Below are 16,955 nucleotides of genomic sequence, written 5' to 3' on the forward strand. Positions count from 1 at the left end.
GTGATGGTTCTTAATGCCAATGTTGACTGCTGTTCACTTTACATGGTTGAAATATTATTATGATATAGTTTATTAAATAGTTTAGCACACCATTTGATTCAGAATATTTTTTTTCTTGTTTTACTCCTATAAAAACTAGGTGAGTCTTATGGCGCGAAAAATACGGTATATAGTAAGTATGTAAAAAATGGAAACTAGAAGCAATATTTTATAATCACTCTTATGTTTTCTTATGAAAATAGAAAACTATGGGAATACAGTAAGTGAAGTATATAACACAGAAAAAAGTTAGGTTGATAAAATTCAAAAAGTCTGGAGGGAACCTTGATCAAGACAACCAGCAGTGAAGAGAAGTTGGTGTTGAAGAGGAGAAGGTCTAGTGGAGTAGAGAAGATACCAGTTGTGTATTCTGCATATTTATTTGGCCCTTTGTCAAGATTCAATATGAATTATTATACAGGACCAGCGCTACCATAAGGCAGGACAGGAATCTGCTTTAAAGTGCATCAGTATGGGACTGTGTAATGTCTGGTTGACTGGCAAGAGGGTGGAGAACAGTGCTCCCCCTACTGCCGTCATTCCATGTAGTGTGGCCTCACGAACTGTGGTAGAGAATCTTTTTTGTTCTCTACCTATGTCTGACAGGAAGCTGCTTGCTTGTAGCTTCCTGTTATAACAGGTAAAGGATAAAGAAGATCTCTACCATGGTCTTCAATGTGCTAAAGGTTGTCTAACCCTGAAATAGACTTTGGGTGATGGAAATATAATGTTCTTTGCCAAACCACTTCAAAGTGGTTTGAAATCAACCATACATATGTTGCATCATGACTACAATAAACTGTAGTGGTCATGGTGTTTATTACAATTTTAGAGCAGTTGATAGATTATTTTGGCTTCATAAGTTTGTTTATTAGCAAGAAGCCATGTGAGGTTTTCCGTCAGATTAGTGAGCAACTCAATCTTATACCTGTGTAAGCACTCTACCTACCTCTGGGGAAACCTGCATACCAGAAGGAGTGAGAACATTTGTTGGAAGTGGAAAGAAGCATTGATATAGGAATTGGGATGTTGGGGCTGATGAATTACACCTAGACAATCTGGCATACTGCATGGTTTAATCAATGCTCCATAAGTGAGGAAGAATTGTTATAAAAGGCTGCCCTCCCTGACATCATTTTTTTTCCTACGTAGATGGAGAAGAGGATATCAGCATGGATTTGTTCATGATAAAATCCAAAATGCATTTTTCACCAAATGATTGCGGATGAGCATAGTTAGAACTATGCAGACTAGATAGGCCAAACGTTTTTTATGTGCCGTCGTCACATTCTATGTTTCTATTGCCTCTTTTATTTTTCAAAGTTACACTCTAAGCACAAAGATTGCCTGGCCTTTGATTACCACTGAGCAAAAAAAAAAAAAAAAAAAGGACCCATAATCTAAAAAGGAACACACTAATACTTCACGACTTAATATATTTATATACAAAGATAGAGTTTTCATCACTGTGCTAAGACTTATTCTATGCTGGTTACAGTCCTCACCTTGCTCCTTCAATGCTCAATGAGCATGATAAGAGTTACAATCAAATATCGATGTATTTATAGTTAAAGAAGAGAAATCGGATTGCAGACATGCTTATCAAGTAAGAACTCAAAACTGTCATCTATATAAATTGAGTGCCATGAGTGAATCTCCCCCCCAAAAAAATAATATACATATACATATATATTTTTTTTTTTTTACCAATAAACGGGCTAGTCCCACAAGAAGCAAAAAAACAAGGAAGGCTATATAGACTCTATTGACTTCTGTGAATACGTTTACGTCCTTGATTGCATTTTAAGTCAATATTTTCTAGGATTGTCACCTGGCCGGTATTTTACTGGTACAGCTGGTATTTGAGGCTGTCTGGCTGGTGGCAGTATTGAAAAAATACCAGCAATGCAAAGACTGCTATTTTTTACTGACGGGAAGCTGGGAGAGTGGCGAGAGAAATGAAGACAGAATATCCACCTCTAACTAACATACATGATATGCTAAATACACACAGACAAAGTAGACTATGAAAAGACACACTCACAGTAAACAGACACTGACACACACTCAGACACAGTATGCACACACTAAATTAATTTAGGACAATTTCCCACTTCCAATCTTTTTTCCTCTTATGTAACTCTCAGAGATGTTATATAATATCAAGTTGACGTCTTTTTGTTAGTATAATTTATTTTGCTTTCTAAAAAATGTTGAGTGGGTGTAGTCATTCTTATGTTCTATGGTTCTCTTTGCTGATCTCTGTTTTAGAAGAGATGGTACTGTGTATCCATGTGTATATAGAGAATTTCTGAGTGCATTAAACGAGAAAAAAAAAAGATATTTACCTTGCCCTAAAATTCCAAATTAACCACGGGTTTATATTCTATTATTATTATGCTATAGCAATACTCTTTGTATGGAAATCTCATAGCTTCACGTCTGCTTTTTAGACTAATAACGTGTGTGAAATCATAGCCACAGGAATTATGTTTTTATTGGGCATAGTAAATAACATAATGAAAGGGTGACCACACACTGCTGTTTGATCCAGGCTTATAAAAAAAATATGTATACTCCAGGGCTGTGTTAAGTACATGCATACTGCTAGGCTGGCTGAGCATCAAGAGCAATACGTGGGATGTGAGAATTAGCCCTCCACTAACCTGAGGTAATTCTAGGATTCGAACCCAGCGTATAATAGATGACATCACCATTAATCCATCCTACATTGCTCTTACATATATATATATTTATATGATTGCTCTCTACAAATAAGATGAAGACATTAGATATTCTCTGGCATTGCTGATTGCTGTGATATGACATTATTATTATTATTATTATTATTTAGACACACAGCTAGCTGCCTGCTGATTCCTGTCAGTATGTGCTGGGTGTCAGGCGGTGTGTCTCCCTCTCCGGCCGGCAGGTGGCGCTGTTCTGCCGGTGTGCCGGGGGAGCTCGGTGTTCGCCGTGTCCCAGCATGCTCTGAGTGTAGATAGACTGGGAGCCGCACAGCATGAAGCTAAGATGGCAGCACTGAGTGTGCGGCTTTCACTTCGCGTTTCGCTGCCGTGTCTGCGGTGAGGCCGCCCGCTCGCTGGGGAGCAGCGTTGCCGTGGGAGCCGCAGCCCGCCCGCCATATCTCGAGCACCGTGTGAGCAGCCGGGAGAGAGGGCGGGGTGACAGCCAGCCGGAGGATGGTGAGGGCATCCCGGGGACTGCGGTGACACAGCCTGGGACATGCTGCCCGTGTGAGTGAGCGCCCTCCTCCTCCTACTCCGCCAAGCTCACTCACACTCAGCCACCCAGCCCGGCTCACTCACTCTGACACTCACACTCAGCGGGAGGATGATGTGCGCAGCTCCCGCTCCCCCGGCTGCAGCCGCCGCCGCCGCCGCTTTTTCCTCCCCCGGAGCGGGGGGACTCGGCTTCCTCCCGGTGCCGCCAGCCGCCGCCGCCGCCTCCTGCATGGCCGGGGCCCAGGAGGGCGGACAGGGGCCACAGGCCGACTGCAGGAGCCGCTACCAACTGCTGCTGTCCGGGAAGGCCCTGGCCGAGCGCTACCGGCAGATCTACACGGCGGCCGTGACCGACCGGGAGCAGCAGGCTGGACACAACGCCAGGTAGGACCCCCGGGGACAGGCCGCCTGTCTGCCCACCCACACACCGGGGCCAGCTTTACTGTCAGCGCAGGGAGGGGCCCCGAGGTGTGGTGCAGCAAGGTGACTGGGGGGGGCGGGGGAGGTGTAATGGGGGGGTGACGGTCTGTGTGTGGATGTGGCATGGGTGCAAAGGTCACGTGATGGCCACCTGTACTGTCTGCGGTACCGGGAGACCGAAAGGTAGATCCTCAGTATTGGGTGGAGAGGGGGGCGGGGGGGGATGCAACTCCCTTCATGCTTTGTCAGCTATTAGTATGGCCGCAGCATTGTGGGAGTTGTAGTTCTGCTGGGATCTACCTTTAGGTCCCTCTTGTGCGGTGATTGGGCCAGCCATGCAAGCACGGGAGAAGCCAGTGTTGTCACCAAGGTAGCAGGTCTCATGTAACTGGGCAGATTGCTGGGAAATAATGGAACCCCCTCCCCATGTCAGTGTAGAGATGTGCCGAGCCTGTTCCTTGTTATCTTTCTGTATTAGCCGATTTAAAGAACTCTTCTTATACTGGCATATCTCAATTGACAGTGGGGGTGTAAATAAACCTTATTGGGGCCATGTTTCTAGGAAATAAGGAGTATACGTTCCCTTCAATATACTGTGCAGGTATTCTAGGTATTTATTTGAAGCCATATTCACCCCTCCCTTCCTGGACCAGATTTTTTTTTACATTTTTTTTGCAGCAAATTAAAAAAAAAAAAACATTTTCAGTGCTTAAGCCTTCTTTTATTGTGTGTGTGTGTGTGTGTGTATAGGATCATGTATTCATTCTGTGCATTCATTTCCCCTTTAAGGTCTTTTTATGACTAGGCCGTAAAATCCTTTTCCTGTTCGTAGCAACTCTAATGCTCACTCATTTGTGTTTACAGTGAAAGGCATGTTGTCAGTCAGTGCTTGCATCTGACACATGACCAGCCCCATACTTTGTTCCACTGAAAATAATCCGTTGCAGACACTTGTGGCACAAGAAGGCAATATTATGTATCAGTTGATTTATAAGCACAATGTTTGTATGTGCTATGAAACCCACGAATGTTAGGTCACCCATTTGAAATTGCATTCAAGCATTGTTTATATTTCTATTGACATTTTACTGTTTTGCATAAAACTACAACCATATTATATGACAGTCCCATTTTTTTCATGGTAGACATTGGAAATATGAAAACATTTTTTTTTTCTTTGCGCTGTGGTGCCTCCTACACTTGTATTCCTACCCTGGCTTTAATAACTATGTAGAATTGTGTAGCCCTCAAGCGTAATGTTTAGTCTATTAATAACTTGCCACATTAACACATAAACTACATATATTTTTTTTTTTCTCACACACATGATTTCCCTTTTCATGTTTTGGATCAGACTGACGTACTGATTTTTACTATCCTTGACAATTTTGCAGTTGCTAAGGTAGAAAAGGCATGTTTCAAAGGTATATGTTTGTAGGGAAATCCATTGTATTGCTTTTTACATTATTGACAAAAAATGTGTATGCACAATCTGAATTAATGTTGTAGGAGCCCTGCAAAAAACAGGCCATGTAAAATTGAGGTTCTGTTGAGATTAAAGTGCACTAATTTTCAACTATAGCTAAAAATGAGATGTATACCAACCAAAATATGGATTTCATCCTGTCTTGTAATGGAGCTCATCACCTTTTCAGCAGGGAATAGCTTCCCTGCCTTTGACCTATCTTCATATGTGTTTAGCCTTTATTTTGTACTGACTATCTTTTGGAAAGCCTCAGATGGCTTTCCCAACAGCTAGTATAGCCTTCTGTTGAGGTGGATGTGCTGGCTTCATTAGCAGCACATCAGTCCACTGACGTCACTCCGTTTTGTGTATGCGGCAGTAAACACTGGCTTGGTCAGGGGGCTAATACTGTGCGCTGTGTAGACAGTGTGTAGGAGTTTTGCAAGTAAAGTGCCTGTATGTATGTCCGTTATTTTGCTGGCAAGCTAGTGGCGTCTGGATCTAGGATTACCAAGACAATGCTCTTATATACTGCAAGAAGCAATACAAGCTCCTAAACAGAGCCATGGCTGCACCAACCAAATTTCCCTCAACATAAAGATATATGGTCTTGAGATTACTTATGCATTACTGGCAAAATTTTCAGGATCTGCAAAACTGGGAGATCTTCAGGAACAGGGCCATCTTGCACGTAGAACGTATTCACGCTTGTGGACAAAGATTGGATGTCTAGATGAGGCTTTGTGGATGGCCGTAGGCAGGCTTACTATCCGACAAAAATTGACAATTAAAGCTAATAGTCTGTCTTATAGGAGGCAGGGGGAGAATAATTTTCACCTTTTTAATAATTTACAGCTTCACTTTTGCATTACCGATTACAATTTTCTCCATATTTGGATGCCATTGATTGTCTGAGCCACTCATGTTATCCTATGACTTTCATACAAATAATGATGAAATTGATATTGAGGGACTCCCCTCTTATTTATGAAACATCTTGAAAATGGTTTCTGCCATAACCTGGAAGAAGGGAAGTCTGCTGCCTTGTAGCACCACAACTACTACATCATGCTTTTAAAGGGACACATTAAACAAAATAACTGGTGCAAGTTGTTTTGATGGTTATGCCACAAGAGCTCTGTGGGTGCAGTTTCTCTGTTGCTGTTTTTTTTTTTTCCAGCAGTTTAAGTGGTTTGATATAAACCAGAGAGATCTCTCCCACCCTCTCCTGGACAACATCATTTTATAGTTTTTGATATTTGGTAGGGATGCACCGAAATGAAAATTCTGGGCTGAAACCGAAAAATCAGAGAACCCTTGAGTGAAAACCGAAAATGACTTTTTTAAAATCATTTGCAGAAAAAAAAATAAAAAGTTTTTTTTTTTTTTTCTATAATTGTATTAATATTAGACTTTTTAATGAGTTTAATGAATCTAATATGAAAAACCACAAGCCAATAAAATAAATAAGGCATCTTTTCATATTACATATTATACTGCTGAGGTTGCCAGTCATAAACTATTATATACACCACATTAAAAAAAGAAATACATTTGTCACTATACCCACACTGCCAATATAATGTCACTATACACACTGTCCATAATATGTCACTCTATACACACTGCTAATATAATGATATATCACTCTACACACACTGCCCATGCATGCTCCTATTGCCCAGTCCTCTCCTCCATTTAGAAATCTGCTTACAGCTTTTATAATGTGGGACAATCCCCCCTCCCCCCCAGTACATAAATTTGCTGCAACAGTACCCCAAAGTACTCGACTGTCCTGGTAAAGACTGGAGTGTTGGCACCTATGCTCACTGACCCCCATGTCCCGGTAGAGCAGTTCCTGATGCCTGCTCCCATTACCTGGTTGCTGTAGAGAAGCTCTCCGCTCTGGGATGAGAGTGGGCGGCATAATGACATGACGGCTGGTGTGCTAAACTCTGCTCGGCTCAGTGTGTACCCTACCCGCACCGTGTGTCCTGATATCTCCGCTCACTGCCCCAGCATGCTCCGCACTGCCCGCCGTTATTAACAAGCTTACCTCAATGGTCTGCCCAGCGCGCACTCCTTATCACCCACACCGGGCGCATGACATGGGTGTAATTTTCGGTCGAAATGGGATAGGCCCATTTTTGACCGAAAAGTTCGGTGCATCCCTAATATTTGGTCCAGGATATGTTTTCCATGTTAAATCTCTTTTCAGAGAAAAGGCAGTGTTTACATTGTTGTCTAGGGGCAGCTCCAATGGCAGTTAGAGGTGCTTCCTGGGTCAGTGCTGCACAACATGCAGCGTCTCCATGCTCTGCATGGAGGCGCTGAACTTTCCTCATAGAGAGGCATTGATTCAATGCATCTGTATGAGGAGATGCTGTTTGACCCAGGCCCAGCCTCTTTTGCCGAAATCATCAGAATTGGCAATCTCAGCCAAGTGTATTTATATAGGGTCAGGAATACATGTTTGCTGGAATAAAGGTCAGGGGTTGCGGCAACTGCCACCTAAATAGTGTTTTTAACACTATAGAGTCAGGAATATTCTTGACCCTATAGTGTTCCTTTAACCCCTTAAGGACCAAACGTCTGGAATAAAAAGGAATCATGACATGTCACACATGTCATGTGTCCTTAAGGGGTTAAACCTAAAACTAATGCTCAATCATCCAATTCCACATCATGAGACTCCCCATTAGAGGGTGCCAGTGGATGATAAATACAACTTAATCTTAAATGAAATAAAATTTCATCTATACATTGTAGTAGCAGAATTGCTAGCGATTATCTAGATTTCTCTAAAATGAGAGGTTAGAAAACAGCACTTTACCCTTCCTCTCAGGCTGTTCAATCTATGCGCAACCTGGGCCCCTCTGCAAGTGGGTTATCGGGGAAACCCTTTTTCTTGTGTCTCTCCCCAAGATTGCCACTAGAGGTGTTTCTTGGCAGCAATGTAAACACTTTATTTTCTCTGAAAAGGCAGTGCTTACACTAAAATACCTGCAGTGACATACTAAACACACCAGAACAACTACATTAAGTTGTCGTTGTCCTGGTGACTATAGTGTCTGTGACGGACCGCCTGGCACTCTGACCGAGTACCTCCGTCAATCGATGCTCCTAGTGCTTGCCGAGGACTCCAAGCACTCCAACCAACACCATCAGCACTGCAGACCTATCCCATCCCCCAAGCATGAGCCAAGGCTTCAAGAAAGGGTCAAGCAGGTCTGTTGAATGAGCACACAAAAGCAACAGCACTCATGCAGCAAAACTCCTCCTCCTCAGAGGAAAACAAAATGACAGTTATAAGGGTCAGACAGAGTTTTTGTATATATGACATTTATTGGAAGTTGCAGAACTGTGCCAGTACCATTTAAAGGGCCAGCACAGTCTTTTAAAACACCAATAAGTCCAAATGGTGTTTCTAACTGGTAAAATCTCCCAGGGACCATAGTCATACGGCAAGAGGCTGGTAATTAGTCCTCTCCAGGCACAAGTGGCGAAGGGCACTTCGTCACAGTGTCCTTTTTAAAAAAAAAAAAAAAAAAAAAAAAAAAAAATATTATTTATTTTTCTTAAGATTCAGCAAATTACACCAAAATGCAGTTTAGACCAGGCAAAGTAGAGGTGAATCAGAAACATTTTAATTTCTCCTCTTCTCTGCATACTTTCTATGGTGACTGCCATGTGCAAAGTACACAACTTGTAACAATAACTGACAGGGAGCCAAGATGGAGGCGCCCTGTAACAAGGTGTTAATTGCTACTTTTTTTTTTCTTTCATTCTTTTACACAGGAATGCATATTTTGTTAATTAGGGATAAGTAAATATATTCTAAATCATGAGAATTTACATTTTTACTTTAATTTAATGTTATTCATATACGGTCCAAACCGGTTAATGCCTACATATCAGTTCTATCAGGCTATACATTTATTTTTAGCTGTAGTGTATTACATGTGATATAACATACTGTGATAAAATATTGAAAAGCAAACAAAACAATAAAAAATGTATCCCCATTCTAGAATGCTGTGGAACAGTGTGCAAATTAACATGTTGATTTGTACATCCACCTATTTGTGAGCTTAATATTAAAGCGCTGTATAAGACAAGCAACATTATTTTAAATATTACTAGGGGGTTGCCAGGGCTGGGAATGGTTGGAGTCTTACTTTAACATATTGATTTTTATCAATGTAACTATAAGGCATTCTCTTCTTTTTATTGTAAAAGCTCCTGGATAAATTGTATCTTTTCTATATTGATTTTTATGTTTGAGGGTTGTCTTCCACACCACCATATATATGAATCCATGAGTTAGGCCATTCTTTTTGTGCAATAGTCGCTGCTAGGACTTTGACGAAGGCTGTATCCTCGAATTAGTAGCAGTAAAAGTAAGCTGCCCTTGCTTTTAATTAACAATAGGAGTCACCACTTGCATTGAGATTTATTGGTGAAATCAATACAGGTTTTATATATTTAAATATGTCCTTTTGCAAATGCAATATTTATAGGCATTGCTCCAGCAGCTAGAATTCTCACAAATGTGACTGTTCTTTCTCTCTCTCCTGAAGAGACCCCAGCCACAACCATTCATATGCGTGGTCGGTTGCTCTTTTGAACCCTGAACCCATCCTAAATTACAGAATTGAATCAGACTGTATATGAACTGATAACAGCCACAGTATGGCTTCTATTATTTTATAGCACAGTTCTACTGATTGCCTGTGATTAATGGGCCTTCTCCTGGGAGGCATAAACTACTATTTATAAAGTGTCAATAATTTCTGCTGTGCTGTACAGTTGGTGGATTTACAAACAAGTAGTTGCAACCAGACATTTTAGGCAGAAGGTGCTGAGTGCCCTTCTCAAACAAGATTATGTTTTAGGGGCAGTAGGCTAAAATGACACAAATGGTAAAACGGTAAGATGTATTTCATGTTATGGAAAAGTGGGTTGCTAGAAGAGTTTGCAATAAAGGCTTAGTTTATTAGAAGACACAATTGTGGGAGAGAAGGTGTGTTCGTAAGGTGTCCCCTAATCCTCGCTGAATATTGTAAGATCTGATCCCGTAGAGCAGAGTGAGGCTTCTGATGAGCAATTGGGTCTGCTTATAGTTTGTCATCTCCAGAGCTTGGAAGACAAGTGTGTATCTCATAATAAATAGACCACACAACTAACATGTCCACTATTTAGGGTTTATTAGTTTTTAAGGATTATTTAAGAATATGCTCTCCTGTCTTATTAGAAGTATTGCCTTTAGGCTAAAAGCAGCAAGGTGAGTTATTGGTTTAAGGCTCACCCACTACATTGGCAGGTACATGTCCACTTTAAGAGACAGTTCAGGGTTTTTTAAAACTTATTTAACTATATATCCTCCTGGGAACCAAGGGAAAAAAATGTCTTCCAATATACCATCCATTTTTGATGAAGAGGAAGTCACCAGCATTCCAGCCTATCACATGACAAATCACTGGAAAGCCCAGGATGTCCTCTTTAGAATACAGCAGAGATTGGTAGAGTAGCTCAAAATAATAAAAGGAGATGCATGTGAATGAAATGTCTAGCACAGAGGACACAAGTTAATGGTCTGTCTTCAGTGCTGAAATGTCAGGTGTTTTGGGGTATGCTGCTCATTCAGAAAGTAATAACACTATAGTACAGTGATATATTTGATTTCTGGTTCTTTTTATTTTTATATATATATATATATATATTAGAGATTGTAATAGTTTTATTTAAAAACACCTCACCTAGGCAAAGAATGATGGGGGTTTAGTTACATTATATGATAGAGAGAATACTATGATGGGGGGGGAGGGAGAATACTATGATGGGGGGGGGGGGGAGAATACTATGATGGGGGGGGGGGGGGGAGAATACTATGATGGGGGGGGGGGGGAGAATACTATGATGGGGGGGGGGAGAATACTATGATGGGGGGGGGGAGAATACTATGATGGGGGGGGGGAGAATACTATGGGGGGAGAGAATACTATGGGGGGGAGAGAATACTATGGGGGGGGAGAGAATACTATGGGGGGGGAGAGAATACTATGGGGGGGGAGAGAATACTATGGGGGAGAGAATACTATGGGGGAGAGAATACTATGGGGGGGAGGAGAATACTATGGGGGGGAGGAGAATACTATGGGGGGGAGAGAATACTATGGGGGGGAGAGAATACTATGGGGGGGAGGAGAATACTATGGGGGGGAGGAGAATACTATGGGGGGGGGGGAGGGAGAGAATACTATGGGGGGGGAGGGAGAGAATACTATGGGGGGGGGGGAGAATACTATGGGATGAGGGGGGGGGAAATTTCCTGGAATTTCCTTCTAAAAATGAGGTGTGTGTGTTATACGCCGATAAATACGGTTTGTGTGTGTGTGTATATATATATATATTATATATCTCTCTCTCAGTACCTTGCACTCAGGCTCCACAGTAACCAAAATAAAGAATATATATTTCTTTATTTCCTGGCCATATCCATGGGTAGCTCCTCCCTATCCCTAATTAGACAGGAACCAAATCAAAATCAGTCTTTTTGTTCCTGTCCTATTCCTATAGGACTTTTAGTAATTTAAAGACTACAACTATTTTATTTTTTGCTTACCTGAGGGTTTTTACCTTTTGGCCCCAAGGGGGTTCAGCCTCTCTTCCTTGGGAAGTCTTCAGTACGTGGCCCTGCACAAATGTGTCCCCTTGGAGATGCTACTTGCAGTGACCTTATGGGTAGCAAGGGAATAATTGCCAATAAAAAGGATTCCCTGCAGTGACCAAGCGGTAGCAGGAAGTGGCAGAAGAATTTCATCTTCAAATGGATTACTTATTATTTATCTGACAATCCACAACATATATTTAAACTATATTATACCAAAGGGTATCCATGTATAATGCAGTTTGTTTGTGGGTTTGTGTATGTATAAGGCAGTTTGGAAAGCGAGAGGAAAGTGCTTTATATGTCTGGAGTTGGTCATTTTCTTGACCGCTTATAAAATGACTGATTTCAATAGAAATCACTTTTTGTAATTGGGGGCAAAAACACCTCCCTGTCTGTCACACAGCTAGGAAGGTTTTCTTCCACTACCTTTAGCTCCACAGAGCTAACAGAAGAGACATATGTGCTGTACTAGTGTGCACCTGCCTTCTCCCTTTCTCAATGAGCTGAACTAGAGCTCCATGGGAAACACTGGAAAGCTGTGATCAAGTGTGCATGCACACAATTACAGATCCAGCACAAATGCTTCTCCATGAAGCCTCTGATTTGGAGGGATTGCTGGAGGAAAAAAAGCATTCTTTGGAGTATATCTCCTAAATTGTTAAAATAAATCAATGGAATGTTTCCTTATGGAGTTTAGTGAATAAACGTGTGACACAATAGAACTAGTGACAGCTACAAGAGGCATTTAAACCCTGCAATTAAAACATTGCTATTCTCTTTTCAATTGCAGGATTAAAACTGGGGATCATGACACCCATAACACTTCATTAAGTTAACCCCTTAACGCCGTTACGGCGTGCTATGCCGTCACGGGTTAAGTGGGCTTTAACGCCGTTATGACGGCATAGCACGCCGTAACGGCTTGCAGCCCCAGGAGGTAAGTTATACTTACCTCCGCCGCGATCCGCTTCGGGAGGACTGCCTCACAGCCCAGGCAGCCCTCCCACGGCAAATGAGGCCCCCGGGGGCCATGTGATCGCTCTCAAAGAGCGATCACATGGCCCCCTATAGCTGGCTGTGGATATGCCAGCAGGGGGACTGTTTGAAATATCAGACAGTCCCCCTGCTGGTGGGAAGAATTTAAAAAAATAATTAGACATGTGTAAAAATAAAATAAATGCATTTTTATATATATATAATATGTATATATATTATATATATAATATATATACATATTATATATATGTAACGTCATACAAAGTGTATTTTAATATTAATATAAGTATATATATTAATATTAAAATACACTTAGAATGACATTACATATATATAATATGTATATATATTATATATATATATAATAGATGTACATATATATATTATATATAAATACGTATAATTAAAATAATAAATAAATTAAATAATAAAATAAATAAATAAAATATTGAAACAAAATTTAATATAAATTATATATGCATATGTAATTTCATTCTAACTGTATTTTGTTATTAATATATATATATCGGTAACAAAATACACTTAGAATGACATTCTATATATATCTATCTATATATAAAATGCAAATAACCGCAAATATATATATATAGATAAATACATATAATTACATAAAAGATTACATCAGTATACACGTAGAATTTAAATACCTATAAATGCATATTTATTAAAATTCTACATGTATATTTAAATAATCTTTTAACGTAATTATGTGATTTGATTAATTAAAATTTGATTGACATGCATGACAACACAGGGAGAAAGTGCAGAGAATTTAATTTGCAAGCACTATATTTGACCCTGTAACTCTCCAAGACACCATAAAACCTGTACATAGGGGGTACTGTTTTACCCGGGAGACTTCGCTGAACTCAAATATTCGTGTTTCAAACTGGTAAATTGTATTACAACGATGATATTTTAAGTAAAAGTGACGTTTTTTGCATTTTTTACAAGCGAACTGCACTTTTATGGTCTATATTATTGTTGTAATATGTTTTACTGTTTTAAAACACTAATATTTGTGTTTAGTGAAGTCTCCCGAGAATAACAGTACCCCCCATGTACAGGTTTTATGGTGTTTTGGAACGTTAGAGAGTCACATATAAGGCTTGCATTTCATTTTTTTCACATTGAAATTTGCCAGATTGGTTATGTTGCCTTTGAGAGCGTATGGTAGCCCAGGAATGTGAATTACCCCCATGATGGCATACCATTTGCAAAAGTAGACAACCCGAGGTATTGCAAGTGGGGTATGTCCAGTCTTTCTTAGTAGCCACTTAGTCACAAACACTGGCCAAATATTCGTTTTTTGCTTTTTTCACACAAAAACAAATATGAACGCTAACTTTGGCCAGTGTTTGTGACTAAGTGGCTACTAAAAAAGACTAAACATACCCCACTTTCAATACCTTGGCTTGTCTACTTTTTCAAATGGTATGCCATTATGGGGGTAATTCTCATTCCTGGGCTACCACACCGTCTCAAAGGTAACATTACCAATCTGGCAAATTTCAATTTGAAAATGTAATGTTCTATATTTGACCCTGTAACTTTCCAAAACAACATAAAACCTGTTAATGGGGGGTACTGTTGTACTCGTGAGACATCGCTGATTACAAATATGTGCATTTTTTTTGCAGTAAAACCTAACAGTATTATGACATTCACAGTTAAAATGTCAGACGGAAATGCAAATTTAAAAAAAAATCTTATTTTCTCACATTTTTTTTACTTTTATTCATAATAAATGATGTTCCATATATGAATAGTTAATGATAGATTAAAGCCCTGTTTCTCCTGAACAAAATGATATATAATAAGTGTGGGTGCATATAATTTGAAAGAGGGGAACTACGGGTGAACAGACATATAGCGCAAATTCCAGTTTTTGTTTACGTTTTGTTTTGATCAGAACGTGCACTATTGACTCCGTCCTGAAGGGGTTAAAGGATCACTATAGTGTCAGGAAAACAAACAAACAAACTATATCATCCTTAGGACCCCACCCTCAGGGTCCCCCTCCCTTGGCGCTGAAGGGGTTAAAACCCCATCAGCCACTAACCTTTATCCTGCACCGGGCTCCCTTTGCGCTAAAGACCTCTCCTCCCCCTGCCGACGTCAGCTCCCGAGTGGAGCAGAATGCGAATGCGCGGCAAGAGCTGCGCGCGCGTGCATTCAAACAGTCCATTGAGCAGAAGTGGTCTGGGTGACTATATTGTCCCTTTGAATTACCTTATGTAGCCCTAGCCACAGCTTCCTGCATGTAACCTATAGTCTCCATACACATTTCCTGTAAAGAGAAATCCAATTTTAAACTTCCTTTATTGCACAGTTTAATTTAGAACTTCCTGTCTCATACTCTCATAGCCATAGTCAAAATTAAAGGAACATTGTAGTGTCAGGAATACAAACGTGTATTCCTGACACTATATAGTTATAAAATAAGATTAGGCCCGTAGACCTCCTCTTCTGCCCCCCTGTTGATTTTACTCTCCTTTTTTCAGGGCTGCGCGGGTCTCCTCACAGTTTTACTGAGATTCTCAAACTTGATGGTCTTGGCCAATCCAATGCTTTCTCATAGCGACGCAAAAAGTCTATCGCACATGCACGGCAAAACACATTGCTTTGCTAATCTGCATCTACTTATAGAGATGCATTGAATCAATGCACCTCTGAGGAACGTTCAGTGCCTCCTTGTATTGCATGGAGACGCTGAATGTGTAGCACTGACCCAGGAAGAACCTCTTTGTGGCTGTTCTGAATGACTCATTAGAGGTGTTCCTAGGCAGTAATGTTAACACTGCCTTTTCTCTGAAATGGCAGTGTTTACATTGAAAAGCCTGCAGGGACATGCTATAGACACCAGAACAACAACATTAAAGGATCACTATAGGGTCAGGAATGCAAACATGTATTCCTGACCCTATAGTGTTAAAACCACCATCTAGCCCCTCATGCCTCCATAAATATAGCAAAATCTTAATGTATTCAAGCCTGAAGCTGTAGATCTGCATGCTGTTTGCCTCAGAAAAAACAAGCAGTCTGCTGACCTCATCAGAAGTGGTGGCCTGATCCAATCACAATGCTTCCCCATAGGTTTGGCTGAGACTGACAAAGAGGCAGATCGGGGCAGAGCCAGCATGATTCCAACACAGCCCTGGCCAATCAGCATCTCCTCATAGAGATGAATTGAATCAATGAATCTCTGAGGAAAGTTCAGTGTCTGCATGCAGAGGGAGGAGATACGGAATGTTTGGATGCATTTTAGGCAGCCATGACCCAGGAAGGATCTCTAACAGCCATCTGAGGAGTGGCCAGTGAAGTTATCACTAGGCTGTAATGTAAACACTGCATTTTCTCTGAAAAGACAGTGTTTACAGCAAAAAGCCTGAAGGTAATGATTCTACTCACCAGAACAAATTCAATAAGCTGTAGTTGTTCTGGTGACTATAGTGTCCCTTTCAGCTGTAGTGGTCCTGCTAACTATAGTGTCCCTTAAAGAATTGTATTTTTGTTGTTGAAAATTAAGCTTTGTTAGTTAAAAAGAACATGACTCCTAGATTTCAAGCACATTTGTCACACACTGCTTTATAGTGACTTAGTCTTGGAAAATAATGTTTGCAGAAATTGTATAGTTTGGCACAGCCCTTAAACTACCTACAGTGCTAGTTTTATAGATTTAAAACAGTTTATTAAATCATGTCAGTATTCTTTAAATGTATATTTAAAATCTACAGCTTTAAATTTTAAAATAAAATTTGTACTGATATGTGCATCTTCTTATGCATGCAGGCTTATTTAGCAAAGCAATCTGTTGCTTGAGACTATGCAGATGATGTCAACCATCACTGAAATTGCAGAACGATCACTGATAGAAAACGGTGTAGTACAGGCGTAGGCAACCATCGGCACTGCAGATGTTTTGGACTACACCTCCCATGATGCTTAGCCAGCATTACAGGGGATGTAGTCCACAACATTTGAAGTGCCAGAGGTTGCCTATCCCTGGTGTAGTATGTCTTCCGTGTTGCCTATTTTTCTGTACCTCCTACACACTTATGCCCCCTTGCTGCCCTTGGGGGGAAAAAAGACAAAC

The 16,955-nt window shown here is 40.6% G+C and overlaps 1 protein-coding gene across 3 annotated transcripts in view; it reads left to right on the top strand.

Moving 5' to 3' along the window:
* Window positions 1-3,051: 3,051 nt before the first annotated feature.
* The window catches only part of MYCBP2 (MYC binding protein 2), a 240,277-nt gene continuing 226,373 nt past the window's right edge, over window positions 3,052-16,955 (top strand). For all 3 annotated transcript variants that reach the window (XM_063425851.1, XM_063425848.1, XM_063425854.1), the window contains exon 1: window positions 3,052-3,668. In XM_063425851.1, the coding sequence (XP_063281921.1) occupies window positions 3,394-3,668 (275 nt within the window). In that variant the 5' untranslated portion in view covers window positions 3,052-3,393. The remainder of the gene's footprint in view (window positions 3,669-16,955) is intronic.

This window comes from Pelobates fuscus, chromosome 1 (genome assembly GCF_036172605.1).
Source record: "Pelobates fuscus isolate aPelFus1 chromosome 1, aPelFus1.pri, whole genome shotgun sequence".
In the NCBI taxonomy this organism is placed as follows: Eukaryota; Metazoa; Chordata; class Amphibia; order Anura; family Pelobatidae; genus Pelobates; species Pelobates fuscus.